We start from the raw sequence: 27,713 nt of genomic DNA, 5'->3' as shown, positions 1-27,713 counted from the left end.
GGGTGGTCAGTGTGGCCCCCAAGCCCACCGTGGACAGGACAAGCTATGAGCATCCTCACACCTGCCCAGATCTGGGGAGCCCAGTCCAGCCTTGGACAATGCTGTCCTGGGGAAGGCTGGGCTGAGAGTGGGTGGGCAGAGGATGGAGTGTGGGGAGCCCTGCCTGAGGTGGACTTGGATGGGGTGCAGTGGGAGAGGGGGGCTCTGGGCCGTAGGGTTCCACACTGCCCTCCCCAACAGCATGGTGGCGCACTCAAGAGTTAAATGTCTGGACTCTGATGTTGGCAGCTCCAACCCAGCTCCACCACCTCCCAGGCGTGTGACGATGGGCGATGACGTGGTCTGAGCTCCCTGAGCCTCAGTTCCTTCAACTGTTAAATGGGAACACATGTGCCTACCTCACAGGGTTGTGGAGAGGCCTGAATAAACCATGCCCCTAGGCATTTTGTCAAGCCCTAGAGCAGAACAAGAAAGTGCCACAAAAGGTGACTGATCCTCAGGTGTCACCAAGAGCTGCTGTCCCAGAAGTCCACCGTCAGGGCTGGAGGGAAGCTCATCCGACATGCTCATTTCACAGCTGCTATGACTGACGCCAATAATGGAAAGGAACTTGGGCAAGGCCTTGCGATGTGTCAGCCACAGACTGGGACTGGAACCTCCGCTTGCTGTCTGGACTCATAGGCCCATGCTCTTCCCCGGAGGAGGGAGCCAGGCTGAGCAGACCCCTGTGCTAAGACCCCCCCTCCCACCCACGCTTGTCAGAGCCGGAAGCTGCAGCTCTCAGTGGGGCAGGGGGAGGGAACCGGAAAGGGAGTCTGAGTGGGAGAATTCCCAGGAGGCTGCTCAGCCCTCACTCAGGCAGGCCAGCGGCCACCACATCTGGCTCTCCCACGCTCCCGGCTCTGCCCCCACTTCCAGGCTCCCCAGGCAGGGTTGTGGGGTGGGGTGGGGGTGATGAGGAAGCAGCACACATATCCCTGGCGCTGACACAGTCGTCTTAGACACCAGGGCCAGAAGGGCCCTAAGATGTGTCCCTTCCACTGGCATGGAAACTGAGGCCCAGAAAGTGGAGGTGGCTCGTCTGAGGTTCATGGTGGGGGTGGGAGGAGCTGGAATATGGGACTCCTGACCCCCAGCTCAGTGTCCCTCCAGCCATGCATGCCCTGAGTAGAGCCGGCAGATCTTTGTGCCTATGGCTAGGGAACCAGAGAGGCATAGAGTGAGAACTGTCCCCTACCTCCTGGACACTCAGCCTTCTGAGTGGGCAGGGGGACCAGTGGGGACCCTGGGCCACATTCCCTCCCTAGATTCCTAGGACTCTCTTACCTAGCCAGACTATAGCCACCGAGGTCTGCCAGGATCCCAGGAGACAAAGGCTTCAAGACACTGCCCGTTCAGCCTCTCCCCGCCCCCTTGCTGGCCTCCCTTTCAGTGCCCCAGGACCGTGGGCCACTGGAGTGTGTCCTGCCTGGTACATGCAGATGGCTCACAGATCTCCAGAAGAGCAGGGCCCTCACCCTCACTGGATGCACTGGCTCCTAAGGCCCAGAGTGCTCCAGAACCTGCTTGAGGGTACATAGCAGGCCTGGGGGTGGGGGCCTCTCACTCTAACACCCAGGCCACCCTGTTCCTCCTACCATCCATCCATGCAACAGAAATTAATTGAGGACCTACTGTGTGCCCTGTCCTCACAGAGTTCACAAGCAAACACCCAAGAAACCACGAATTAATAATAGCAAATTGTAGGCCAGGCACGGTGGCTCAAGCCTGTAATCCCAGCACTTTGGGAGGCCAAGACAGGTGGATCACGAGGTCAAGAGATCGAGACCATCCTAGTCAACATGGTGAAACCCCGTCTTTACTAAAAATACAAAAAATTAGCTGGGTATGGTGGTGCATGCCTGTAATCCCAGCTACTCAGGAGGCTGAGGCAGGAGAACTGCCTGAACCCAGGAGGTGGAGGTTGTGGTGAGCCGAGATCGCTCCATTGCACTCCAGCCTGGGTAACAAGAGTGAAACTCTGTCTCAAAAAAAAAAAAAAAAAAAGCAAATTGTGAGTGTGATGAGAGACAGAGAGAATGCGCTGGGTGGATGGGAGTTCTTGTTCAGGTACAGTAGGGCTTCTGTGGGGAAGGAACAGGCCTGTGAGGCCATACACATGCAGGAGCAGGAACAGTGTTTGAGGCAGGGGGAAAAGCATCTGCAAAATCTTGGAGGCCAGAGAAATGTTGATGTGTTTCAACAAACAGAAAAGAATGGCTGGGGCAGAGAGCGGGCTGAGTGTGGTGGAAGATTGGTGAGGTGGTCAGCAGCCGGGCATCAGGGCCTTGTGGGCCCGAGGGAGTCTGGCTTTTATCCTGAGGGTCAGTAGGGGCCACTGCAGTATTTTTTTTTTTTTTTTTTTGAGACGGAGTTTCGCTCTTGTTACCCAGGCTGGAGTGCAATGGCGCGATCTCGGCTCACCGCAACCTCCGCCTCCTGGGTTCAAGCAATTCTCCTGCCTCAGCCTCCTGAGTAGCTGGGATTACAGGCACGTGCCACCATGCCCAGCTAATTTTTGTATTTTTAGTAGAGACGGGGTTTTACCATGTTGACCAGGATGGTCTCGATCTCTCGACCTCGTGATCCTCAGCCTCCCAAAGTGCTGGGATTACAGGCTTGAGCCACCGCGCCCGGCCACTGCAGTATTTTTAAACAGGGGACTGATGAGACCAGGTCACCAAGGTGCACAATGGAGAATGGACTAAAGGGGGCAGCAGGGAGGCAGGAGGCAAGTGTGGAGGTTGCAATGGCCGCCCGTGGACTGAATGCTATACACACACACACACCCCTGCTCCGCGCTGCCCGCAATTCTTCATCCACCTGAGAGGTTGCAGAAATGCATCTCAATGGGGAGTTTGGGCTTCTGGGTCCCAGCCTGTGCCTGGCCAGTGGACTCACAGTACAGCCTTCCTTTCCTGGCCTGTGTCTCCTCTGCACAGGGGGTCAGACACGGTGCTCCTCTGAGAAGGATATCTATGCCCTGGGTCTCTGGTTCTTGCATCCGCTCTGCTCCCTAAGTGTCTGTCTCCTGGGGACTACCACCCTTCCCTACCCCTCTGTTTCCCTAGGACAATCAGTGGCACCCAGGCATTCACTGAGACAAGGCAACTACCTGTCAGCGAGTCCTCCAGCAGTACCCAGGAGTGCCAGCAGGTGGCGCCCCCAGCCCCTGGAGGGGCAAGAGGGGCAGAGGAAAGGTGTTGGGAGGTAAGAGGTTTCTGGAAGGCAAAGATGCCTCACAGGAGCCCCCCACATCTGTCCCAGTCTGGAGGTGAGCGGGGCAGGAATTAACACCACTGATTCTGAGGTGGAAGCGGGGACTCAGAGGGGAGTTAATGTGTCCGGGGTCACAGAGCGAGACCGAGGCTTCGCTGGGATGGACCCCCGGGCCAAAGCCCTCGCGCTACAATCCAGAGAGAGCTTCAAGAGTCTAGCAGTGGGGCGCAGTGGGCCTGTGCCCGATAGTTGGCCCTGGTGCCCACCAGCTTCTCTTAGGCCAACTATTTCCAACAGAAAGCTGAGCCCAGAAACTTGTCTCTTCTAAGGCCATAAACCTGATTGAAAAACCAAGTTATCACTAAGATCTTTATGAGGCCATCAGCTCTGTGCCCCACCCCAGGAGGCCCTGGCTGGGTGTGTGAAAACAGCCTGGAGGGAGGGCTTCCAAGGGGAAGAGGGGCCGACCCGGGAGCCGGAGGAAGGAGGGGTCCAATAAACAGCCACTCCCAGGGACAGGGGCTGTCAGAGAGGAAGAGGCTGACCACAGAACAGGGTAGACAGGGCCTTCTCCATGCACAGAGCCACACTAGGCTGCTATCCCAGGCAACCAGACCCAGTGAGCACAGGGGGAGACTGAGGCCCAGGGGCTCAGGGTCACGTGCTGAGTCGGAAGCCAAGGTCAGGGAGGACCTGCAATTTCAGACTCCCAGCCTGGGTCTTTTCAACAAGGTTACAGTCTCCTGGTGGGGGGAAGCTGGGGGTGCCACATCTGGACTTCCACTGGGGGTCCACCTAGGGGTGAGGACGAAGGGAGTGCAGAGGCTTTTTTGCATGAAGAAGTCAAAGGAGGAAGAGGAACCAACTATTTGTTTAAGCAAAATTCCAGCTAACAAACTAGGGGGCAGGGAGGCACACACAGCTCACTGTCCTGGCAGTGGGGGCCGGATAGAGAGGAAAGAAAAAACTACCAGATAGGACATTGACTTCTGTGTGACTTCAGGCAGGTGACTTCGCTTCTCTGAGCTCCAGCTTCCTCCCCCTGCAAAATGGGGCTAACAATCAACCCCACCTCCTTGTGCTGCAGTGAGGGTAACACACGCAAAGGCTCGGCCTGATACCTGGCACCTAGTAAATGCTTCGTACGTAGCAGTGCGATTGTTATTGTTATTATTACTCCAGCAGAAAGTCAAGGGCCAAACCCTGCAATCTCAGAGAGAACTGAGCTAGGAGTCAGAAAGCCCGGTACAGGGGAATCCATAGGAAGGCTGGGGGCCTGCCCCAGGATCTGTCGGTGGAGTGGGACATCCGCCCTGGGAGGACACACTACTGAGGGACCACAGAGCCCTGGAGGGGCTCCTCAGGCCTCGGGGATCCCTGGTCTGATCAGGAAAACAGTCTTTGCTCTGCTGGGAAAGGACTGCCGCTTTGGCCCCCATCTCTCAGCCACCGCCTAGTCCTGGCCACCATCTCCATCACTCCTGGAGCCCTGCCCGGCTTCCTGCTGCTCTCTGGCGCCCCGCTCTCCTCTGGCTCATTCTCTGCACACCAGCCACAGCTATCTTCCCGCCACTGCCCTCCGCCACTCTAACCCCTAGCTAATGCCCTCATCAGGCTTGTCCCACCAGGGCCTGCCCTGCCCCTTGCCGGACTCCTCTCCTGCCGCTCCCGCTCCAGACTGGCCTTTCAGTGCTGGGGGGCAAGTGTCCCCCTAGGGCCTCAGGGCCTCTGTTCATACCGACCCTTGGCCCCTGACACCCTTCCCCACTCCCTGGGGCCTTGACTCACATGTCACTTCCTCCTGCAAGGTTTCCCTGACTCCTCCCTCTGGGTCAAATCTCCCTATTCGTGGCCCTTGCCAAGATGTAATTTTATCTTTATTTGTGATTATTCTATTCATACCTGTCCACCCCACCAGACCCCAACAGTAAGCACCGCAAGGGCAGGGCCTGACTCAGTACCCAACATAGTGTCAGCACAAAGGAGGTGTGTTAACTTCTATTTTTCAAATGAATGAATATATAAAGAAATGAATTCATATCATATGCCGATTTCCTATTTATTTATTTCTTTGAGATAGGGTCTCGCTCTGTCACCCAGGCTGGAGACCAGTGGTGCCATCTTGGCTCACTGCAACCTCCACCTCCCAGGTTCAAGTGATTCTCCTGCCTCAGCCTCCCAAGTAACTGAGACTACAGGCACCCACCACCATGCCTGACTACTCATATGCCTATTTCCAACCTTTAAGGCTACCATTTAGGCCTGACAGAGTATACTCTTGAAATTAGAGGGCACGTGGAGAGCACCCTTCCCCCAGGATAGGCATCCTTTCTCTGGCATCCCTAACTTGAGACCAACCTCCAGCAGTCACTTCCATACCTCCTGCAATGATGAGCTCACTGTCTCTCATGACAGCCCATTTCCTGACAGATGGCCCCTTACCGAGCCCTTTCTTACATATGGGTGGGCTGAAATCCATGTTGCAGCCTGCAGCTTCCTCCCTGAGATCCCAGGTCTGTCCTGTCTTCCTCCCCAGACTCAGACCCCATCCCAGGTCCTCTCTTCAGTCCAAGCAGTCCCAGCTATCTCAGCTCAGAAAAGTGGAGGTCAGTCCTCTTGGGCCTCTTCTCCCTCCTCTGTGTACCTGCCAATTTCCCACCAATCCCTTGAAAACTTGAGTCCTAAGCAGAGCCCAGAGCTCCAGATGACTTCTGAGAAACATTTCAGCACCGCATCCGCTTCCTGACCTGGGAAAGTGGGATAGTCCCTGCTGAGGCAGCCATGCTCATCTGTGTCATGTGCTGATCCACACACATGTGGACAGCCATGTGCTCCTGCAAGGTAGCCAAGGGCTCCACCCGGTCAGCAACAGCCAGGATCTTCCCTCCCCTCTCCTACAAGCAGCCTTCATTTTGCTGCAAACATTGGGCACTACCCCTTTCCTTTCTGAGCCTCAGGGCTTCTACCTGTGCAATGGAAAGGGTTCCTCTGAGTGGAGGGAGCCCTGTGCTGGCTGAGTCTCCAGCCCTGTCACATATCAGAGCTCCAGAAGAGCGAGCATCTCACCAGGGCCAGCTTCACCGGCAGGTCACCAGTACAGTCACACAGAGCCCAGTGTGTGGAAGGGCCCGAGCTCAGGTGAATGTTCTGCTGCCACCATCCTGAAATCCTTAATCCTTTTCTAACAAGGGACCTCATATTTGAATTTTGCTTTGGGCCCTGTAAATTATGTTCTAATCCTGAAACATCTGCCCAGCCCTGAGATGACACCGACAAATCCCGGATAATATGGTCACCCAAGAGAGACAGGTTGAACAGTAAGACACTGATTCTGACCTTCTGGAGACCACACACCCCTGCATGATGAGAGGAACCCAGGAAATGTGGGCCCATCCAATCTCACAGGGGCTTCTGCACAGCTCCCTGTGGTACAAAGCCCTTGTGGGGGCCAGGCACAGTGGCTCACACCTGTAATCTCAGCACTCTGGGAGGCCGAGGCGGGTGGATCACCTGAAGTCAGGAGTTTGAGACCAGCCTGGCCAGCATGGTGAAACCCCATCTCTACTAAAAAATACAAAATAAAACCCAGCTGGGCATGGTGGCAGGCACCTGTAATCTCATCTACTTGGGAGTCTGAGGCAGGAGAGTCACTTGAACCCACTAGGTGAAGGTTGCAGTGAGTCCAGATTGTGCCACTGCACTCCAGCCTGGGCAAAAGAGCAAGACTCCATCTCAAAAAAGAAAAAAACAAAAAGCCCTGTTGTGGGGACCCCATCTGACTTCCTGACCCAGATCCCTGTCCTTCATGAATTCTTCCCCAAATCTTGCCCCCACTCCCAGTTCACTGACACTCCCTCAAATGTTCCCAGCCTCCACTCCCCCTTAGGTAGCTGTGAAATGTTTCCCAGTCCCTCACATGGGGTGGAGGAACATAAGGCATTTAAAATGCCAAGGGGTCCCAGCCATCATACATGGATCAGGGCTTTCGGATCCCGATTCACACAAACCAACTGCTACAAAGGCATTTTTGAATCAACTGGAGTACTTTGAATCTGAACTGTGTGTTAGGTAATACCCAGGAATTTGCCTTAATTTTGCTAGACGTGATAATGGCATATTATGTAAGAAAATGTCCGTGTGTTTTAGAGATGCGTGCTGAAGTATGTAGGGGTGAAATGACATGATGTCTGGAATTTGTTTTAAAATACTTCAGAAAAGGGGGGAATAGATGAAATAAGTATGACAAAACCTTAACAGTTGTTGAAGCTGGGTGATGGGTGCACGGCAGTACATTACACAATTCTACTTTTGTGTATGCTTGAAACTTCTCAATTAAAAAAGAGGGTGGGGGGTCATCAAGATAATTTCCTAAAAGTTTCCTGTAATGTTCCCAGAAGACTCCCGCCAACACACACACACACACACACACACACACACACACACACACACACTATGCCTTTTGAGAACTTTCTCTAGAAGGCCAACCCAGGCAGTCCCCCAACTGTAAGGAAGACTCCTGTGTGTCCATATGTGCATCTCACCAGAGAAAACCATCCACAGCTTCCATGACCAGAGGGGTCGTGACCCCTCCATGCCAGAAGATTAAGGACCTGCGATCCTACAGACGGGAGCCCTGTTTGAAGTCTGCGTTTTCCCTCACCTCAAACTGGTCACTGTGTGAAGTTGGCCTAGAATTCCCTGGCCCCTGGGAGCTCGTTCCTCCACCTGTAAAATGGGGCTGCAGAGCGGTCCACGCGGCCGCTGGAAGGACAAGGTGCTCAGGCCTCAAGGCCGCCCCCTGGAAGGCGATTCCCACTCGCAGCGCGGCCTCGACCCTCGCCCAAGACGCGCCCTCCGCGCCCCCACCCCCTCCAGGCCCTGGCCAGTCCACCTCCCGCTTGGGGCGGCAATTTGTCTCCTTTTGAACCCCCCGCCCCCGACGGGTTTCCCCCTTTGATTCGCTGCCCGGAGGCTTCCCCCCGCTTTGAAATGCAAACCCGCCTCGGCTGGGGCCGCGGGCGGCCGGGAGCTATAAAAGGCCTGGGTGGGGCGGGCGCGGCGGCAAGGCCGGCGAGTTCAGGTGAGCGGTTGCTCGTCGTCGGGGCGGCCGGCTGCGGCGGCTCCAGGGCCCAGCATGCGCGGGGGGCCCCGCGGCCACCATGTATGTGGGCTATGTGCTGGACAAGGATTCGCCCGTGTACCCCGGCCCCGCCAGGCCCGCCAGCCTCGGCCTGGGCCAGCCCGCCTACGGCCCCCCGGCCCCGCCCCCGGCGCCCCCGCAGTACCCCGACTTCCCCAGCTATTCTCACGTGGAGCCGGCCCCCGCGCCCCCAACGTCCTGGGGGGCGCCCTTCCCTGCGCCCAAGGACGACTGGGCCGCCGCCTACGGCCCGGGCCCCGCGGCCCCTGCCGCCAGCCCAGCCCCGCTGGCATTCGGGCCCCCTCCGGACTTTAGCCCGGTGCCCGCGCCCCCTGGGCCCGGCCCGGGCCTCCTGGCGCAGCCCCTCGGGGGCCCGGGCACACCGTCCTCGCCCGGAGCGCAGAGGCGGACGCCCTACGAGTGGATGCGGCGCAGCGTGGCGGCCGGAGGCGGCGGTGGCAGCGGTAAGGACCCCTCCCTCGCCCTGCGCCTCTGGACCGGCAGGTGCTCGGGCGCGCCTCAGGCCGCCCCCTGTCTGACCTCTGCTCCGGCGCTGCCCGGGTTCCCGGGAGTGTGGACCTCCTGTCCACTCTCGCCCTGGGGGGGGGGGCAGCTCTCCGGGCTCCCTCTCCTGACAGGCTGTCGGAGCGTCCAGCAGCACAGCCCAACCCTCTCTGTACAGATAGGGAAACCGAGACCCCCTGCGAAGTGCGGAAATGCGCCTGCGGCCGCGGAGAAAGGCCCTAACCAGAACGCAGGCTCCCAGACTTCTGTCCCACACTCGTTTAGCAACACCGGCTCCGCGCTCTCCATCCGCTTCTTCCACTCCTAAGCCAGCCGATTTTGCAAAGGCGGCCAGTTCGCCCCAGAAGGGACGATTCGCTAACTGTGCGAACAGGGCAGGTGACTGCTGGCCAGGGCTGAGTCTCCCCATCACACAGTCAAGAGATCGGTGGGTCATATCCTTCGGGCTGAAAAAGAGCCCTCTTTGGCCAGACCGGGGCAAGGGGTCTGTACCTTACCTTCCCGGAGTCCTCCCTGAACTCTTGACCCCGGGGGAGGGGAAGCGCCAGCAGGGCCAAGGGGGCTACTGTTTGGCTCCTGAGCCTGTGAACCTCCCGCCCCTAGGCAGGCCTCTCTGATCTGCCCTCTTCAAAGGCCGGGGAGGGGACAGGACAAAGGGCCCAACTTTAATGAGGGGCGGCTTGACCTCCGTTATGGGTTCCCCCCTTTGTCATGTAACTGGCTCTGTCTTGGCTCGGTAGTGACTCCTGTCGGCCGGAAAGTGAACACGACGTTCCATTGTCCCGACTGTGTCCGGCCTGTCCTGACAAAGGCCACCTGGCCTTGGGGGCGGGAAGCTGGCCTGCCCACCCTTTGATGTCCAGCCCCTCCTCCCCTTCCCCCAGCTGGGAATAAGCCTGGGACTTCCCCCACCTCCTCACTCTCTTTACCCCCATCTCCCCACACACACCCAGCTTGCCTCAGGGCAGATGCTGGTTGGGGGGGCTTGATCAGGAGCTACAGGTTCCGGCCATAATCATATCCCCCTCTTGGAAGTCCCAGGGATACAGAACCTCCTATCTGCCTCCAGGGAGATGCAGCGAACCAGGCTCTGCCACTTGCTTCTGTGACCTTGATTAAATAACAGCGAATGTTTTGGAACGCTTCCTAATGGATCAGGCACTGACCTGAGATCTTGCATGTATTAACTCATTTAACTCTTAAAACATCATAGTAGGTACTATTATCACCCCATTTAAGATGAAGAAACTAGGCCATAGAGAGGTTAGGTACATGCATAAGGCTATATATATAACCCAGAACTGTGGGGCTGGGATTTGAACCCAGGCTGACTGACCACCAAGTCTGTGCTCTAATCCTCTACACAGCAGCTCCTCTTGCATCAATCATTGTTTCTGGGTTTCAGTTCTCCCATCTGTGAAATTAGAGAAAGGGGGTTCTGCAGTGGTTTGTAACCCTTGTTTACGTTACAGAAGGACTCCTTTGAAAAATCTGCTGAAAGGGACAAATCTTCTCCCTAGGAAAAAAACGTTGCATCATTGGACAATTTCAGGGGTTCTGGGGGCCTCCAGAGGCGTTATCCATAAATCTGGAGTTAAGAACCCTGCATGATATGAGAAGAGGTGGTGGCACACCAGTGCTCAGGCTCCTGCAGTTCTCAGTCTGCGAGGCTCTGGAGAAGGAAGCCTGCCTTTCCTGCTCCTCTGTTCCACTTGCTGCTTCCTGCTCATGGGGTGACTTTGGAGATGAATGGGGAGGTTCTCTATGTGTGGGGACTTGGTGTGAGGGAAAAGGATTGTGCCAGTGGGTGTCAGAGGACTGGGGGATCCTGGAGGAGCTTCCATACAAATCACCTCGTGTCTCTGGGCTGCTGAACCCGGCTCAGCCTCTGGTCTCAAAAGTTGCTTGAAAACTGTTGCCTGCAGGCAGATGAGTCTGCCCTGGGCAAAAAAAAAAAAAAGCATTTCCCGCTCTCCCATAATAGAGAAAAAGGCAGAAGGAGTTCTGGGGGGTCCTGAGGCTCCAGGAAAGGAACTTCCCAGGAGCCAGGTTAGCTCCCTTCTGCAGAGGATGCCGGAACCCTGACCTTCCTGAAGTTAGAAGGTGCTGCCTGTCTTCCCGGGGCATCTGACTCTCCCTTCAGTGCTTCTGAAGTGGGGCAGAATTGGGTTGGGAATGTTGACTCTCCCTGAGATAGAGGCCAAGCCTCTCCTGTCTCTGGCCTCAGTTTCTCCTTCTGGGCAATGAAGTGACAGGGTTTCCAGGAATGGTTCCTGTGCAATGCTGCTGTCCAGGACAGCTGAAGGAAGGTTCGTGCATGCCACTGGCCTCCCAAACCCCATGGGCACTGGCCACCAGGTCTTCAGCCTGCCACCAATCCTGGCCAGCCCCTTCTTCCCCTGTTTCTGAGCCTTGAGCATTCAAGAACGGACAAACTGGCCGTGCAGGGTGGCTCACATCTGTAATCCCAGCGCTTTGGGAGGCCGAGGCTGGTGGATCACGAGGTCAAGAGATCGAGACCATCCTGGTTAACATAGTGAAACCCCATCTCTACTAAAAATACAAAAATTAGCTGGGCATGGTGGCACGTGCCTGTAATCCCAGCTACTCGGGAGGTTGAGGCAGGAGAATTGCTTGAACCCAGGAGGCGGAGGTTGCGGTGAGCCGAGATCACACCATTGCACTCCAGTCTGGGTAACAAGAGCGAAACTCCGTCTCAAAAAAAAGAATGGACAAACCGGACAGTTAGAGACCACACATGTAGATGAGGAAACCGAGGTACAGAGACTGCGAGGAATGTTCCAGTTTCGCACAAGCGGGGCTGAACTGGGCTAGATGTCAGAAGAGTCGATTTAGAATTTTCTGATGGTTTCCCATCATGTGTAGGATGAACCCCACACTCCTTCATGAGGTCTACAAGACTACAGCGTTTGCAACTGTCTGCCTCCCTGACCTCATCCCCGGCTGCTCTCACCTTGGCTTCTAAGCTCAAGCAATTCCAGCTTCTTTTAATTCCTGAGACCTGCCAAGTCCTACTGCTAGTCTTGTTCTCTCTTCCAGGAAAGCTCTTTCCCCTGATTCTTTGCAGGAGTGGATTCTTCTTACCCTTCAAACCTTTGCTTAATCGCACCTCCTCTGTGAAGCCCTCCATCATTTCCCAAAGTGGACTCCTCGCTACACCCATGGCGAATCTTTGCTGTGTTTCCTTCAGAGCACTAATGCTTATCTACTCACTTCCTAACACTTGTTGTTTATATGTTGTCTGTTCCCATGAGGTCCAGAGCTGTGTCTGCTTAACTCACCACTGCATCCTGGCACCCAGCTCAGTGCATGGCATTTAGTAGGTGCTCAGTATATTTTGTTGAGTGAATGAAGAGGGCAAGTATGAAGACAGAAGGCTTCTCTGGGGAACAGGGGAGTGGGTGAGATCTTGGCTTTCACACAGGTTTCTGGGGTTCCAGCCCTAGGATTGGGACTTGTGACTGTCCAGCCAAGCAGTTCAGGTCAATGGAAACCTGGCTGCCTCTGTTTCTCCACTTGGATGGCACCCTGACTCACGCGGGGAAGTGCGGTTGCTGAAGCTGGGACTAAGACTTCAGCTTCTTCTAAGGAGGGGGCGGTGACAAAGGGAAAGATGAGAGGGAAGCTGTTGGGCTTCAATCAGTCTTCAATTCCTAACGACGATGTTAGTCAGCTCCAACTAATCAGTGTCCCTTGAGTGAGGCCGGGATAGGAAATGACTACAAGGCGTTTTTTTTTTTTTTTTTTTTTTTCCTTTTCTCTTTGCATTTCATGAGGAGCATTTTAAATATCAGCATTTGCATTAGGAGGGTTACAAATCACCCCTCTGCAGAAGGCTCAGCCTCCAATTCCTTTGAATAAACTGCTCCACAGGTTAATGGCCCATTGGGGTGGCTGAGGTCTCAGGACTAGGGAGAGGTTCACTGGGATGAGACTGGGAGCAAGGTTTAGATGTTGGTCCAACCTCTTCAGCTTTCTGATGGGGAAACTGAGGCCCGTGTAGGGTATGAATGCTCCTCTCTCCACACAGTGCAGGCCCTCGCCCTTGGCCCATTGCCACAGCCACCAACCTGCTCTCTCACCTTCAGCGTCTCTGTGATGCTCCAGCTGTCTTCTAAAACCATTGCCATATTTACCTTCTCAAGGCACCTGCCCTGCTCAAGAGCATTCTGTGGCTCCCGACAGATATGGAATTGCCATTTCATTATTGTAAAATCCAGCTCCATTACTGTGGCATTCAGAGCCTTCTTGAGAGCTGGCCCTAACCATCTATTGAAGCCATTCTACTACTACGCCTAGATAAGGCAAGTTAAGAGCCAGGGCTGGGGAGTCTCAGACCTGGGATTGCATGTCCTTAAGAAGCTGTATAGCCTCAGGCAAGTTAATTAGGATCATTTCTCTGAGTCTGGGCTTCTTCCATTGTAACAGGATAATAATAGGATTGCATCTCGGAAGAGACTGTAAAGCGCAGCTCTGCAGCTGGCACACAGTAGGTGCTCAGGGCATCGGTGCCTGTGACCACCTCTACCAGACCTCAGCAGGTGCACTGGAGCACACACCTCACACTCCCTGCCTCTCCAGTCTAGTCCCTAGGCCTGCATTGCCCTCCCTTCCCTCTCCTGCCTCTTCACTAGCTCAAATGCTGCTCCTTCTCCAAGGCTGTCTCCTGTAGGAAGCCCTCCCTGATTCCACCCTCCCAAGCACTGCATCAGGCGCTTGTTTTCATGACACTTGGCCCTGACCGTATACTTTCATTGTCTTGTTTATCCCTGCCACCTACCAACCCCACCCTGCCTCGCACATAGTAGGAGCTCATGATAGAGCAAATAACTGTGGCATTAGCCAAATATTTACCATGGGCCAGGCACTGTGCCACGAACTTTGTGTGGGTGATCTCACTAAGTCTCATGCTAGCCCTGTGTGGTGTAAGGATCTAGGATTAGACTCATTTTATAGATCAGGATAATGAGGCTGAGAGAGAGGGCAAGGGGGCCTGCCCAAGCTCACACAGCTAGGACATGGCAGCACAGTGTTCACACCCAGTCTACAGCCCAGCAAGTGTCTGTGAAATAAAGCCACACACTCAGGAAGGAGAACCTGAGAGCCCCCTTCCCCATGGGCATCCCAGCCAGGTGGAGGGGAAAGGAAGCTAGGCAAGGGATGTACTGTAAGAGGCTGCGGGAGGAGGGAGCCCAGCAGGGGCTAGGTTGTTTAGAAGCGATTCTAAGGCAAAAGCTACATTTGACACCTCATTGCTCAGATGTAGCTGGGAAAGGGAATGACCCAGTTAGAAGGTGGCAGAAGGCTTTTTTTTGGTTGGGTGTTTTCTCTCCCCTGCTTTGGCAGATATTGCCGTTTAGAGCTTAGGGAATCATTGTGAATGTCCAAAATGGTTTGTTAGCAGCAGGGTCTGGCGTGTCTGTAGGCAGTTATCTTAATGGGCCAGCCTCTCAGGTTTCTGTGTTGGAGCTCCTGGGATGTGGAAAAAACATTCACATCTGGAATCAGGGCCATCACCAGGTCAGCATGCCAGACCCTCCCCATGCCATGCTCACCCCTCAGGCTTGTGGGATGTACCCCACGTGGATCCCCCCCCATCAATAGAAAGAAGGAGCAAGCCCCACACCCTCCCATGGCTTCCTGTTGCTCTTGAAACCAAATCCAAGTTTCTCTGTTAGAGGTTCTGCCGGCCTCTCTAGCCTGATCTTGTGCCTCTCTCATTCATTCATTCAAGCAAGCAAGCAGTAATATTCTGGGTGTCTTCTGTGATGAACATGCTCTTAGGCATTGGAGAAAATGGTCTGTACAAGGCAGACGGGTTCACCTGCGCAAGGAGGCTGCCCTCTCTGCCCCCACTCTGCTCCTCCCTGCCTGGGGGCCTTCGTGCATGCTGTTCACTTCCTGGAATCTCCCTCTGTCTTCATGACATGGAAGCCTCCTTCTCAACCTCAGGTCTTGGCTTAAATGTGGCCTGTTGGCTGGGCACAGTGGCTCACGTCTGTAATTGCAGCACATTGGGAGGCCGAGGCGGGAGCATCACAAGGTCTGGAGTTCAAGACCAGACTGCCCAACATGGTGAAACCCCGTCTCTACTAAAAAATACAAAAATTAGCTGGGCGTGGTAGCGGGTGCCCGTAGTCCTAGCTACTCAGGAGGCTGAAGCAGGAGAATCGCTTGAACCTTGCAGTGAGCTGAGATCATGCCACTGCACTCCAGCCTGGGCCACAGAGCAAGACTCCATCTCAAAATAAATAAATAAGGCCTGTTCCTGGTGTCCTCTCCCAGCTAAGTAAAGCAGGGTTCTTCCCCCTACCTCCCCACTCAGTTGAGCTCATGGCTCGATTTCCTTCCTACTACGAATCCCAGTTTGTCATTATTTCATTTGTTTGTTTGTTTTTAATCTACCGCCTCCTCCGCCATGAAGGAGGTAATAAACTATCTATCAAGTAAGTACTGAGCAGTTACGGTAATCATGATGCGAACCAGCATCTATTCAGTGCTCAGTGTGTTCAACATTTTTTCAAATGCAAGACTTCTGTCCCCAGAACGGCACATTTCTTCTCCATTAGAGGAGTGGCTCAGGCTAAGCTTTTCGAGCAATGGAGATAGGCGGAAGGCTGTGCTTTGGAGGCTGAGCTGCCCACTGCAGGGGTAGATGTGGGGAGCAAGGGAGACAGGACTCAGAGGTGCCACCTCGGCTTGTGATCTGAATGGCTGGAGGATGGAGGTGCTATTTATTGAGTTAAGGAAGCAGAGAAAGTAGCAGATTTGTTTTATGTATTCACCAAGGATTCATCAAGTACTCACTGTGTGTGATAGGTGCTGGTGAGCTAAATGGCATGGCCCTAGCCTCAAAGAGCATTCAGGGAGCCAAGGCCTAAGGGGAAGGTCTTCACCAAGGTCACGTAGCCAGCTAGGGGTAGGAAGGGGCTGGAGGCAGAGCCCCTCACTGCAGCCCCACCTCGAATGTGAGACTTCAGGAGCTACACCTGTATGGAGCAGCAAGGGCTGCACTCCCAGACTAGACTAGAGGAAGATGGCCAGGTGAGCAGCGGCCTGGAAACTCCACCAGGAAACAGCCCAGAAAGGCCTCAAGTTCTTCAGCCTAGGAGAAGACCCGAAGGGATGCAGCTGCTGTCTGTAAATCTGAAAGGGCTGTCCAAGGCTGACGGTGTCCCTGTGGAAAAACTCAGGAGGGATATAAATGGGTGGCAGATGCAAGAACCGGCTCCTTTGCAGCGAGTAGGCGTGTGCTGCAGTGTGGGCGTCCCGACCCTGGTAGGAGTTTGATCTAGCAGTGTTGACCAGTAGGACTTTCCACCATGATGGAAATGCTCTGTGTCTGCGCTGTCCAGTTGGCTAGCCACCAGCTGCATGTGGCTGTTGAACACTGGAAATGCAGCTAGTGTGACTAAGAAACATATTTAATTAATGTGGCTAGTGGCTGTCATATTAAACAGTGCAGAAAAATCCCTCTCAAGAGTTCCCAGAATGGAAATCCATTCTGCATGAGCTCCTTGTTCTTGCACTGAGGAATCTCTCCTGCCTCTTTTTTTTTCTTCTTTTGAAACGGAGTCTCATTCTGTTGCCCAGGCTGGAGTGCAGTGGCACAATCTCAGCTCACTGTAACCTCTGCCTCCCAGGTTCAAGTAATTCTCCTGTCTCAGCCTATAGAGTAGCTGGGATTATAGGCACATGCCACCATGCCCGGCTAATTCTTTTGTATTTTAGTAGAGACAGGGGTTTCACCATATTGGCCAGGCTGGTCTCATACTCCAGACCTTGTGATCTGCCTGCCTTGGCCTCCGAAAGTGCTGGAATTATAGGTGAGAGCCACCGTGCCTGGCTTTTTTTTTTTTTTTTTAAGATGAAGTTTTGGCGCCGGGTGCGGTGGCTCAAACCTGTAATCCCAGCACTTTGGGAGGCCGAGGAGGGTGGATCACGAGGTCGAGAGATCGAGACCATCCTGGTCAACATGGTGAAACCCCGTCTCTACTAAAAGTGCAAAAAATTAGCTGGGCATGGTGGCACGTGCCTGTAATCCCAGCTACTCAGGAGGCTGAGGCAGGAGAATTGCCTGAGCCCAGGAGGCGGAGGTTGCGGTGAGCCGAGATCGCGCCATTGCACTCCAGCCTGGGTAACAAGGGCGAAACTCCATCTCAAAAAAAAAAAAAAAAAAAAAAAAAGATGAAGTTTTCCTCTTGTCACCCAGGCTGGAGTGCAATGGCATGATCTCAGCTCACTGCAACCTCCAACTCCTGAATTCAAGCTATTCTCCTGCCTCAGCCTCCAGAGTAGCTGGGATTACAGGCACACACCACAATGCCTGTCTAATTTTTGTATTTTTAGTAGACACAGGGTTTCACCATGTTGGTCAGGCTGGTCTTGAACTCCTGACCTCAGGTGATCCACCCACCTCAGCCTCCCAAAGTTCTGGGATTACAGGCGTGAACCGCCGCGCCTGGCCACTCTCCTGCCTCTTTCAGCTGCTTTGTCTCTGTGGTAACATCATCATCTTCATCATCATAGTTTTTATTAATAAGTACTTTGTTAAGTAGGTTATCACATTGGTCTCCATAACTACCGTACGAAGAAAGCATTCATGTCTTCATTTTAAAGATAAATAAACTAAAACGCAAAGAGGTCCAGCAGCTTGCCCAGGGACATACCACTGGCGTATGGCCAGACTCAGGGAGAGCCACTGGTCTCTGTCTGACTCTAAAGTCCCTTCCCCTTTGCTACCTCCTGAAGCCAGGTCCAATTGTGGACCTTGATGAAGACAGGGCAGCAGATGATGCAAAGGTGGCCCTGGAGGAGGAGGGTGCAGAGATAATGAAGAACTCTAACCAGGAAGCAGACTGACAGTGGGGAGGAGAATCTGGCTAAGGCTGCTGTGCTACCGAAATAGCTGGCCTGGCCAGCGTCCCCCTTTCCTCGCCCCCATGCCAGCCTCATCCGTGCTCAGGGCTTGAGTGGGGAACCATGATATTAGCAGCCTGGGACTGCCAGATCAGCCAGGACAAGGACCCAACTGTGGGTCAGGCAGAAAGCCTCATGTCCCAGGAAGGACATCCTTCCATCGTGGAGCTGGTGAGGTTAGGCACACTGGAGGGCCTTCCCCCTGGTGGTACAGATGGGGAAACAGGCCCAAATAAGGGATCACATGTCCAGCTGGTGGGCCTGCCAATCTCCCCACTACCAGGCCACTGTTTTCTTGGCCCTGTAGCTTCCCATTAGGCGACGTTCCTCTCTCGCACGAGGGACTCCACCAACGTACCCACTTCTGCAAATAGCTCTGTTTTCTCCTTTTTTGTCTCCACAGCTTTTTACCCTTTTCCAGACTGCTCTCGCAGCCCTCCTGTTTCCCAGGCAGGGTAAGGAAAGCCCAGGGAAGTTCAGTCACTTGTCAAGTCCTTCAACTAAGAGGGCCAGGCTGGACCACAGCCCAGGTCTCTGCCACCAGGCAAGGTCTGGAAGCTCGCCTGTACACCCAGCCTTTACCAAACCTCAGTAGAGTGTGACGCGACTACAATTTAGACCCCTCACCAGAAGTGCTACCACCTCTGAGCTGGCCCACGCCCTGCCACCCTTGCAGCGCTCCTACATGTGTTATCTGGGGCAGGGAGATCAGTCCTCCTGAGTCCCTCTGTCCCAACCTTTCCTTTGCCTATTGGCCCTGCAGCCATCCACAGCAAGTGACCTGCCAGCTCTCTGAACTTACTTCCTTATCTTGGAGAAGGGGGCTCTTTGCAGCAGGATTCTATGGCTACCCTGTTCCCACCTCCCCTGATCCCCTGCTGCCAAAAGCCCTATGCCCTTCCGTTTGTCATTCCCACACTGGCGTCACAGACACGGGTGAGCTCCCCATCGCCTCTTGCTGCATGCAGTGTGGCTCTCTGAGGGACTTGGCTGGAGGGTATGTTGGGCGTGTGCTTTCTGCAGGGGTTGCCCAGGGTGGCAGGCAGCAAGGTATTGGGAGTGGGGAGGTCTCATCCTTAAGGGAGGGCTCAAAGCTACAGTCTAGAGGGTACTTGGACTGGTGTACAGGCAAAACCGAGGCCCAGAGGAGAGGAGGAACTAATTCAAGGCCACACAAATGGCATGGAACTGGGACCAAGACCTACTGACTTCAGCTGGTGGTTCAGAATCCACAGGGGCCTTGTTAAAGATGACTGAAAAATTGGCTGGGCGCGAGGGCTCACGCCTGTAATCCCAACACTTTGGGAGGCGATGCGGGTTGATCATGAGGTCAGAAGTTCAAGACCAGCCTGGCCAACATGGTGAAACCCCGTCTCTACTGAAAATGCAAAAATCAGTCGGGCATGGTGGCATGTGCCTGTAGTCCCAGCTACTCAGGAGGCTGGGGCAGAAGAATTACTTGAACCCAGGAGGCGGAGGTTGCAGTGAGCCAAGATCATGCCACTGCACTCCAGCCTGGGCCACCGAGCGAGACTCTGTTTAAAAAAAAAAAAAAAAAAAAAAATGACTGAGAAATTAAGATGCAGTCAGTCCAGGCTGGGGCCTGGGAATCTGCATTTTTAGCAAGCCCCTGTGTATACAGACATGCATGCCTCTGTGCATATGTGTGTTGGGGGTTCGGATCTTGAAGCACAGGCAGTTGGGGCTGGACCACCCAGAGAGGAGTCAGGAAGGTTTCTGGGGCTGGATTTGTAGTCTAGGCCCTGAGGGCCAAAGCTGGTCATTCCCCAGGGCCACACACCCAGCAGGAAGAGGGCAAAGGAAGTGCTGACCTAGGGGCCGTTTGGTTGTGCTGGAGCAGAGGCCACACTCTGTCCTTGCCTGGCCCAGGCTGGATGGGGAGCCCCTACTGCAGGCCACCGTGGCTCCTGTCCCCATCCTCCAGCTGGGCAAGCTCAGTGTCTAGACTCTCAGAATGTGAAATTGGTCTTAGAATTCTTTCAGCTACAATAACAAACACAATCAGAGAATCAACAAACATTGAGAGGTTCATGTTTCCAAGTTGGAAGGGACCTTATAAGTAAATGGTCTTTTTTAGCAGACTGGCCATTGCACAGATCCGTTTCCTGGCATTCCTGCCAGATGGTCATCCCACCACTGTTGGAAACGAGTAAGACCTTCCCCACGCACCTCCTGCATTCCAGGTACTTTGCTGGACATCGCCCATCCAACTCAAGTGAGCCCCTGTATGCCGTAGGGTTGGAGAGAACTACAAGAGACCTCGTACTATCCGATTGATAGGTTCTATCGCTGTTTCTGAGGCCAGATAGATCTGGCTTTGAATCCCACCTGCCTGATGTGTGGTCCTCTCTGAGTTTTCTCATCTGTAAAATAGAGTAACAGTTGCCCAACTCCATGGGTCATTGAGAGATGTATACAAAGATCCTGGCTCATGAACGTGTTGGCTGTTATTAGAATATTAATTTTCCCCATTTTGCAAATTCAGAAAATGAGACTCAGAGAGGTGAGGAGACTTCCTAGGTTACCCAGCCAGTGAGAAGTTGCACTCTACAACCACAGAGGTTTGCTTTAATGACATCCAGGGGCCCTGGGCTCCAGTCCCAGCTCTGGGCTGGAACTCCTGACTGCCCCAAGACACCTCTAGAATCACAGAGTGCACTTCTGTTGAGCTCCAGAGTCCAGAGAAAGGTCTGTGGGCCAGATCTTCACTGGCAGCCTTGCCAGCACAGAGAGGAGTTGACTATACAGCCAACCACACCTCAGGGCCACCTGGAAAACTATCTAAGTACTAAGTTTCTGAACCCCGTTTTAGTGCCACTGAATTTTAATTTCTGGGGCTAGAATCTGCACTGTGAAAAAGCTCCCCAGGCAGTTCCAAGGCTGCTGGCCAGGTGCTGGGAGCCATTGGCCTGTACTGTGCACGCTCTAGGGGACGGGAGTTTGCTACTTCTCATGGTGGCCTGATGATATGGATGGGGCATTCGCATCCCAAAACTGGAACACAGAGAAAGCCTCCCATTTGGGCGAGTTACCCAAGGTCCCTCTGTGCCCACCCCTGAAGAGCTAAGGGGGCTCCTCATTCTCCCTCCCACCCATTTATGCTGGCATCTGGCCCAGAGGGTTACTCATTAGATGACTGGGCGTGGCTGGCCCCTCAGCAGACACCTGTTACAGGAGCCTGGACTTCCCTCTTAGCTCCAGCGTCCCAGGGGCCTGTAAATAATTCATCCTGAGCCCTCTCCCCACCCCACTGCTCTCACGCACCTCCCTGCCCGCTCCTTCCCAGGCTGCAGAGGTTTCTTGGGGCAGTCAGGAGTTCCAGCCCAGAGCTGGGACTGGAGCCCAGGGCTCCCTGCTGTCATTAAAAACACAAATTCAAACTTACGCTTGGTAAAGATTCTAAAACCCCCAAAGTCTCCCTCCTACTTGTGGCTTTCCAACCTCCAGTGCTCCCCCAGGGGCACCCCCTGTGACTGGCTTCTTGTATATTCTTTCAGAGAGAACTATGTGGGTACACAGATGTGTGAGTATGTGTGTTTCTCCCCTGTTTTCATACATAAATGGCAACATACTATTTACACTATTCTGTCCTGCTTTTTTTCCCACACATCTTAGAACTTGCTCCATATTGGAACATATGGGGTTTTAAAGTTTCTTTTTAATGACTGCATAATGCTCCTCTCTACGGCTGCACCATCCCTTATTTAACCAGCTCCCTGCTTGTGTACATGGACGTTGTTTTTCGTCTTGTGCTATCGGAAACAGATGTAGCTTTGGGCAGTTCTTGGTGGGATCAGTTGCTGGAAGTGGGATTCTTGGGTCAAAGGGTATGTGCCTGTTGAATGAGGCTAGATATCGCCAAGCTGGGCGCTAAGGAGTATGTTTCGGTTCTCACTCCTGGAAGAGCATATGGGATTCCCTGGTTCCTGAGCCACACGGTGTGATAGCAAACATTTTGTTCTTTGGCAAAGCCATTTTCTTAGCATAAAACGATGTGTTACAAGCAGCTCCACCAGAGAGAAGTTGGCCAGTGGGTTCCTGAGCCCACCAGCCCCTCTCCAGAGCCCAGAGAGGGGTGACAAGGCCTGTGGGCCAGGTCTGTCCTGGTAACCTTGCCAGGACAGAGGGAAAATGGTACAGCTAAACCCTATCTCCATCTGGTCTCGCTCCAACCCCTTCACTTGTGGAAGAGCTGGGTCTGAGGTCAGAACACCTGAGTCCTGGTTCGTACCATGACCAGTCAGGACGGCCCTCCACAAGTGCCCTTTCTGAGCCCACTTTCCCGCACCTGTGAAATGCCTGTCATGGGTCTGGGCTTGCTCAGCGGAAGGAGCAGGAGTGGGTGCTAGGACTGTAAGGAAAAGGCATCTTCAGGACCACTGCCTGTGATCTCTAGGCCACAGTCTGGGTGGGCAGGGAGCCTCATGCCCTGCCTTAGGCCCGTCTTCCTCAGGGTGACTACGAGCCCTCCAGGCATTTCAAGGGCCCCCAGTCTGGGGCTCTCACTGGCCTTGCCTCACCCCGGTCTGAGCCCTCCTTTTCCATACGTAGCAATGGAGGGGTGGTCTGCTGTTCAAGCTTCTGTTACCAGCACTCTGGGGGCTCCATGGCAGGCTCAGTGGGCTCTAAACATGGCAGCTTGAGGCGTGGTGCCCTGGAGAGGCAGCAAGAGCTCTAGACGGGGGGCATGGCCTGGGCCTCCGCTGACCCTGACTGCCCAGGGTGGTTAGATTAGAAGAGCTCACCAGGCCTCTTCTTTGGCCCTCCAGCCGCCATGTAACCATTGAGAACTGTGGTCTCTTCCTCAGTAAAATGGGAGGAGCCTAAACTCTCACAGTCCCTTCCGGCTTTAGCCCAGGGAATCCAGTGGGTCTGTGGATTCAGAGCCATGCTGGGCTCCGATGCCGGTGGCATTAGGCAGAACTGTGTTTGAGCCGGCATTGCATTTTCTAGGCCAAGGAGAGGTCCCATCTGGAGCCAAGGCCTGGGCAGCCACTCCCTTATCCCTTTCCTGGGGCCAGGCCTGGCGGAAGGCCGAGGCTATCCCGGGCTATGCTGGGCAGCGGGCTGAGGTCAGTGGACATGGAAACGTCCGATGCGGTTCCTCTGCTCTGGCAGGAAACGCAGGGAAAAGCTGCCCAGGAACATCTGCTGTCTCCCATTCTCCACAAAGCCATTTGGCTCACGGGGAGCCCAGTGGCTGTCCTGCCAAGCTGCGTGGGCTTAGTGAAGGGGGGCAGGTGTCAGAAGGGGGGTAGGTGGGTGGTTAGTGCAGGGGTGCTGAGGGACAGGCAGGGCTGGGGCTGAGACCCAAGAAGGTGAAGGCTGGGGGGTGGTGGGGGCACTTGGGAGAGGCGGGAGGGGTTGATGGTCTTTCAGAGACCTGCCATACCCTGGTGGGAGCATGTGCGGGTCTGGATGTGCTTGCCTGTGCCTCCTATTTATAGCCACGTGCTCAGCTTCTTATAAAGGAAACTGGTGCTTAGCCAGGCCCCACACCAGCCCGGGCCAAGCATGACTCTTAATATTCTCTCCAGACAGACCTCTGATCCCAGTCCCAAAGAAAGCCCTGACATTAACCCCAGTTGGTCCTCAAATCGAGGTCTGGGCCCCAGGCTGAGCCCCACAAGGAAGCCAAGCCACGCCCTCTCTCCTACATTATGGCAGCTCTCCCTGCATTTCCCCTTCCTCTTGCAAATCTGTTCTCTGCGCAGTAGCCAGAGTCATATTAAAGCCTACATCAGACTCTGTGTCTCCTCTGCTCAGAATCCGGCAGTGGCTCCCATCCCAAACGGAGGAAAACCCAGAGTCCCTCCCTCGTCTCCTGTCCCGTCCCCCTTCTCACTGCACCTCAGCTCCAGCAGCTTCCTCACAGTTCCTCACTGGCAGACGCCAGGCACACAGCAGGCACACAGCAGGCATGCTCCACCTCAGGGCCTTTGCCCTTGCTGTTTCCTCTGCCTGGAACCCTCTCACCAGATGTCTGCATTTTGAGATGGAGTCTCATTTGGTCATCCAGGCTGGCGGGCAGTGGTGCGATCTAGGCTCACCGTAACCTCCACCTCTTGGGTTCAAGTGATTCTCCTGTTCTGCCTCAGACTTCCCGATAGCTGGGATTAAGGTATAGGCCACCACGTCCGACTCATTTTTGTATTTTTTAGTAGAGACAGAGTTTTACCATGTTGGCCAGGCTTGTTTTGAACTCTTGACCTCAGGTGATCCTCCCGCCTCAGCCTCCCCAAGTGCTCAGGCATGAGTCACCACACCCAGCCTGGCATGATTCTTTTCTTTTACCTCCTTTAGACCTTTGCTGAAATTCTTCTCAGGAAGGCCTTCACGGCCCATTCTATTTAAAATCACAACCCGCCTCCTCCCTAAATTCCCAGACATCCTTCCCTGCTACCTTTCCCTTTGTGTGTGTGCGTGTGTGTGTGTTTGTGTGATAGAGTTTTGCTCTTGTTGCCTAGGCTGGAGTGCAATGGGGTGATCTCAGCTCACCGTGACCTCCACCTCCAGGGTTCAAGTGATTCTCCTGTCTCAGCCTCCTGAGATAGCTGGAATTACACGCATGAGCCACCATGCCCAACTAATTGGTCTCTCTGTGTTGGTCAGGCTGGTCTTTTTTTTTTTTTTTTTTTTTTTTTGAGACAGAGTGTCGCTCTTGTTACCCAGGCTGGAGTGCAATGGCACGATCTCGGCTCACCGCAACCTCCGCCTCCTGGGTTCAGGCAATTCTCCTGCCTCAGCCTCCTGAGTAGCTGGGACTACAGGCACGCGCCACCATGCCCAGCTAATTTTTTGTATTTTTAGTAGAGACGGGGTTTCACCACGTTGACCAGGATGGTCTCGATCTCTCGACCTCGTGATCCACCCGCCTCGGCCTCCCAAAGTGCTGGGATTACAGGCTTGAGCCACCGCACCCGGCGGTCAGGCTGGTCTTGAACTCCCGACCTCAGGTGATCCACCCACCTCAGCTTTCCAAAGTGCTGGAATTATAGGCATTAGCCACCGTCCTGAGGCTCCCTGCTTCCTTTTCATCTGAAATACTTATCAATTAGCATATCAAATATTTTCCGTGTCTATTTTTCTTTTTGCCCGTCTCCCTCCCCTAGAACATACGCGTCATGAGGACAGGGGTTTGCTTTATTTTGCTCAGTGCTGTAGCCCAGTGCTTGGCTCACAGCAGGAGCTCAGTGAGTACATTTCTGCCTGGTGTCTGGACACAGCAGGGAGTATGGATGGCTTGGGCAGTCCAGCCTCTGGTGTGGTATCGTAAGCCAGAGCCTTTGAGGTAACTGGCAGGTCCTAGGGGTCTACCAGCAGCCCCAGTCCTCCCCATGTGACATTGAAGCCATCCCCAGGCAGCAACTGGGAGTGCACACCTGGGACAGTTCCAGATTCTTTCTGCTTCCGCCTCGACCTGCTGCGCTTGCCTTCTCTCTTTGCTTGCACGGGAGGAAAGAGCAGCTGCCGTCTCATTAGTCTCCATCACCCTTGCCTGTGGGCATCCCCTCCACGGCTCCAGCATTCAAACCCGTCTGACATCTGACTACAGAGTTAGAACCACCTGGGGAGTTTGTTAAAAATGCGAATTCCACACCCAGGCTTTCTGATTAACTGGTCAGGGACGCCCTGAAGCTGTGTTCCTCACAAGCTCCTGGAGAATGTCTGTTCTGAAGCCACATCTGGAAGCTGCTGGTTTAAAGCTGTTGGAGCTGGCCTTCGGAATAGGGCTCGGGTTGGGAGACCTGGTTGACGCCGCAGCTCCGTCAGCAGCCTGCCGTGTAACCCTGAGCTGGTTGCTCTCCTGCTGTGAGCCTCACTGCCTCCCCGACGGGCCTGGGAGGAATACCTGCCTCCCATACTGTGAGTCTGCAGGTCTGAGTCTGGGGAATGACTGTTCCCCAGAGGGGAACCCTGCCTGGGGTGTACATCTCTCCCCACCGCAGGGTCCTGCTTCAGGGAGCCTGGATTGTCTTCCTCCTGGGGGTCCTTTTTTGCAGTCTCCGCCTCTCAACTCACCTTCCTTCCTGGCTCCTTCTGCTTCTCAGGTAAGACTCGGACCAAGGACAAGTACCGCGTGGTCTACACCGACCACCAACGCCTGGAGCTGGAGAAGGAGTTTCATTACAGCCGTTACATCACAATCCGGCGGAAATCAGAGCTGGCTGCCAATCTGGGGCTTACTGAACGGCAGGTGTGTATGTCTTCCCATCTCAGCCATAGGAGCAGTTCGAGGACTATGATCTCCAGGCTGCTAGCAGATTACAGAGCTCAGTAGAAGGAAAACAGAGAGGTTGAGTCTCCAGGCCATTGTCACACAGCACAGCAGAAACTGAGGTGCTGCCAGCACCCTCCCTCAATAAAACCCAATATCCTTGTCCCCAAAGGTGGGGGTAAGAGGATCTGATTAGCCACAGGCTACAGCAGGTTAGGATCAGTGCCTTAGGAGGTGTACGTGCTGTTTACATTAGGGGAGCAGTCACGGGGTAACAGGGAAGGCTTCCTGGAAGAAGTGTGGCCTGGGAAGATGGGGAGGGGGAAGGTTACAGAGAAGGGCATCTCCAGGGTAGGGGTGCAGGGTCTAGAACGGGGGAATGAGTTCAGGGCCCATGTGGTCTGGGTGGCTGGAGAGGGGACAAGCCACATGGAGAAATAGGGGCTCACTGTCCTGTCTCCTTCTTGCACTCTCCCCTCCGCTCTCCCTGCTGCCACTTCTCTGTCCTCCAACCCCACAGGTCAAGATCTGGTTTCAAAACCGGCGGGCAAAGGAGCGCAAAGTGAACAAGAAGAAGCAGCAGCAGCAGCAGCAGCCCCCACAGCCACCGACCGCCCATGACATCACAGCCACCCCAGCAGGGCCGTCCCTGGGGGGCCTGTGCCCCAGCAACACCAGCCTCCTGGGCACCTCCTCCCCAATGCCTGTCAAAGAGGAGTTTCTGCCATAGCCCCATGCCCAGCCTGTGTGCCAGGGGACCTGGGGACTCGGGTGCTGGGGGTGTGGGTCCTGTGGACCCAGGAGGTCTAATCTGAGTCTCAGTCCTGCCACTGACCTTCTGGGACACAATGGACAGTGACCAATCTACGATCTGCATGCCCTTGACCCATCTGTGCAGTAAGCCTGTTGGATAAAGACCTCTTCCAGGGCCTGTGCTCTAGACCTCTGGGGGAGAAGGGAGTCCAGGGTGGATGATCTCAATCTCCTGTGGGCATCTCAAGCCCCAAATGGTTGGGGGAGGGGCCTAGACAAGGCTCCAGGCCCTGTCTCCTCCTCCATAGGTTCAGGGGTGCCGCGGAAGGCTGCTATAGGGACCCGACTGACCCTGGAGAAAAGGGATGGAGCTAAAATAGATGGGCTGCTTGCAGAGCATGCATGACCTGAGAAACGTGGTCAACTCACACCTGCCTCTTCCTGCAGCCTCACCTCTACCTGCCCCCATCATAAGGGCGCTGAGCCCTCCCCAGGCTGGCTGCTAAGCACAAAGCCCACAGCACTGGCTCTGACTGCTCCACTGGGTTGCAAAATCACAGCCCTCATGATCACTCTCAGTGAGGCCTCTGGATTGAGAGGGAGGCCCCTGGAGGGGAGAAGCGGGCAGAGTCTACCCTACCAGGTTTCTATACCCCACCAGGCTGTCCATCAGGGTCCAGGGAGCCCCCAGAGGACTTTATCTGGACCAAGCAGAGCTCACAGCCGGACAGGTGCTGTATACAGAGTGGAATCTCTTGGATGCAGCTTCAAGAATAAATTTTTCTTCTCTTTTAAAAAATGCAGAAAAATCATTATACATAGCATTAAAGAAAGATTTTTGAGAAGTACAAATCATCC

At 54.4% G+C, this 27,713-nt stretch overlaps 1 protein-coding gene across 1 annotated transcript; it reads left to right on the top strand.

Annotated features, from left to right (window-relative positions):
• Positions 1-8,318: 8,318 nt before the first annotated feature.
• On the top strand, positions 8,319-27,654 carry CDX1 (caudal type homeobox 1). Its single transcript, XM_010344602.3, has 3 exons — positions 8,319-8,862; positions 25,936-26,081; positions 26,623-27,654. The coding sequence occupies exons 1-3, from the start codon at positions 8,418-8,420 to the stop codon at positions 26,830-26,832; spliced, it is 801 nt and encodes a 266-aa protein (XP_010342904.2). The 5' UTR covers positions 8,319-8,417; the 3' UTR covers positions 26,833-27,654.
• The last annotated feature ends 59 nt before the right edge of the window (positions 27,655-27,713 follow it).

The sequence above is a fragment of the Saimiri boliviensis genome, chromosome 1 (genome assembly GCF_048565385.1).
Source record: "Saimiri boliviensis isolate mSaiBol1 chromosome 1, mSaiBol1.pri, whole genome shotgun sequence".
NCBI lineage: Eukaryota > Metazoa > Chordata > Mammalia > Primates > Cebidae > Saimiri > Saimiri boliviensis.
This window is presented reverse-complemented; position numbering and strand designations above follow the sequence as displayed.

Bases quoted from the DNA above. Each gene is read 5' to 3' on its own strand.
- CDX1 (XM_010344602.3), top strand. From the start codon at position 8,418: ATGTATGTGGGCTATGTGCTGGACAAGGATTCGCCCGTGTACCCCGGC. The intron at 8,863-25,935 runs GTAAGGACCCCT...TCTGCTTCTCAG, and splicing joins CGGAGGCGGCGGTGGCAGCG to GTAAGACTCGGACCAAGGAC. The intron at 26,082-26,622 runs GTGTGTATGTCT...CCAACCCCACAG, and splicing joins TGGGGCTTACTGAACGGCAG to GTCAAGATCTGGTTTCAAAA.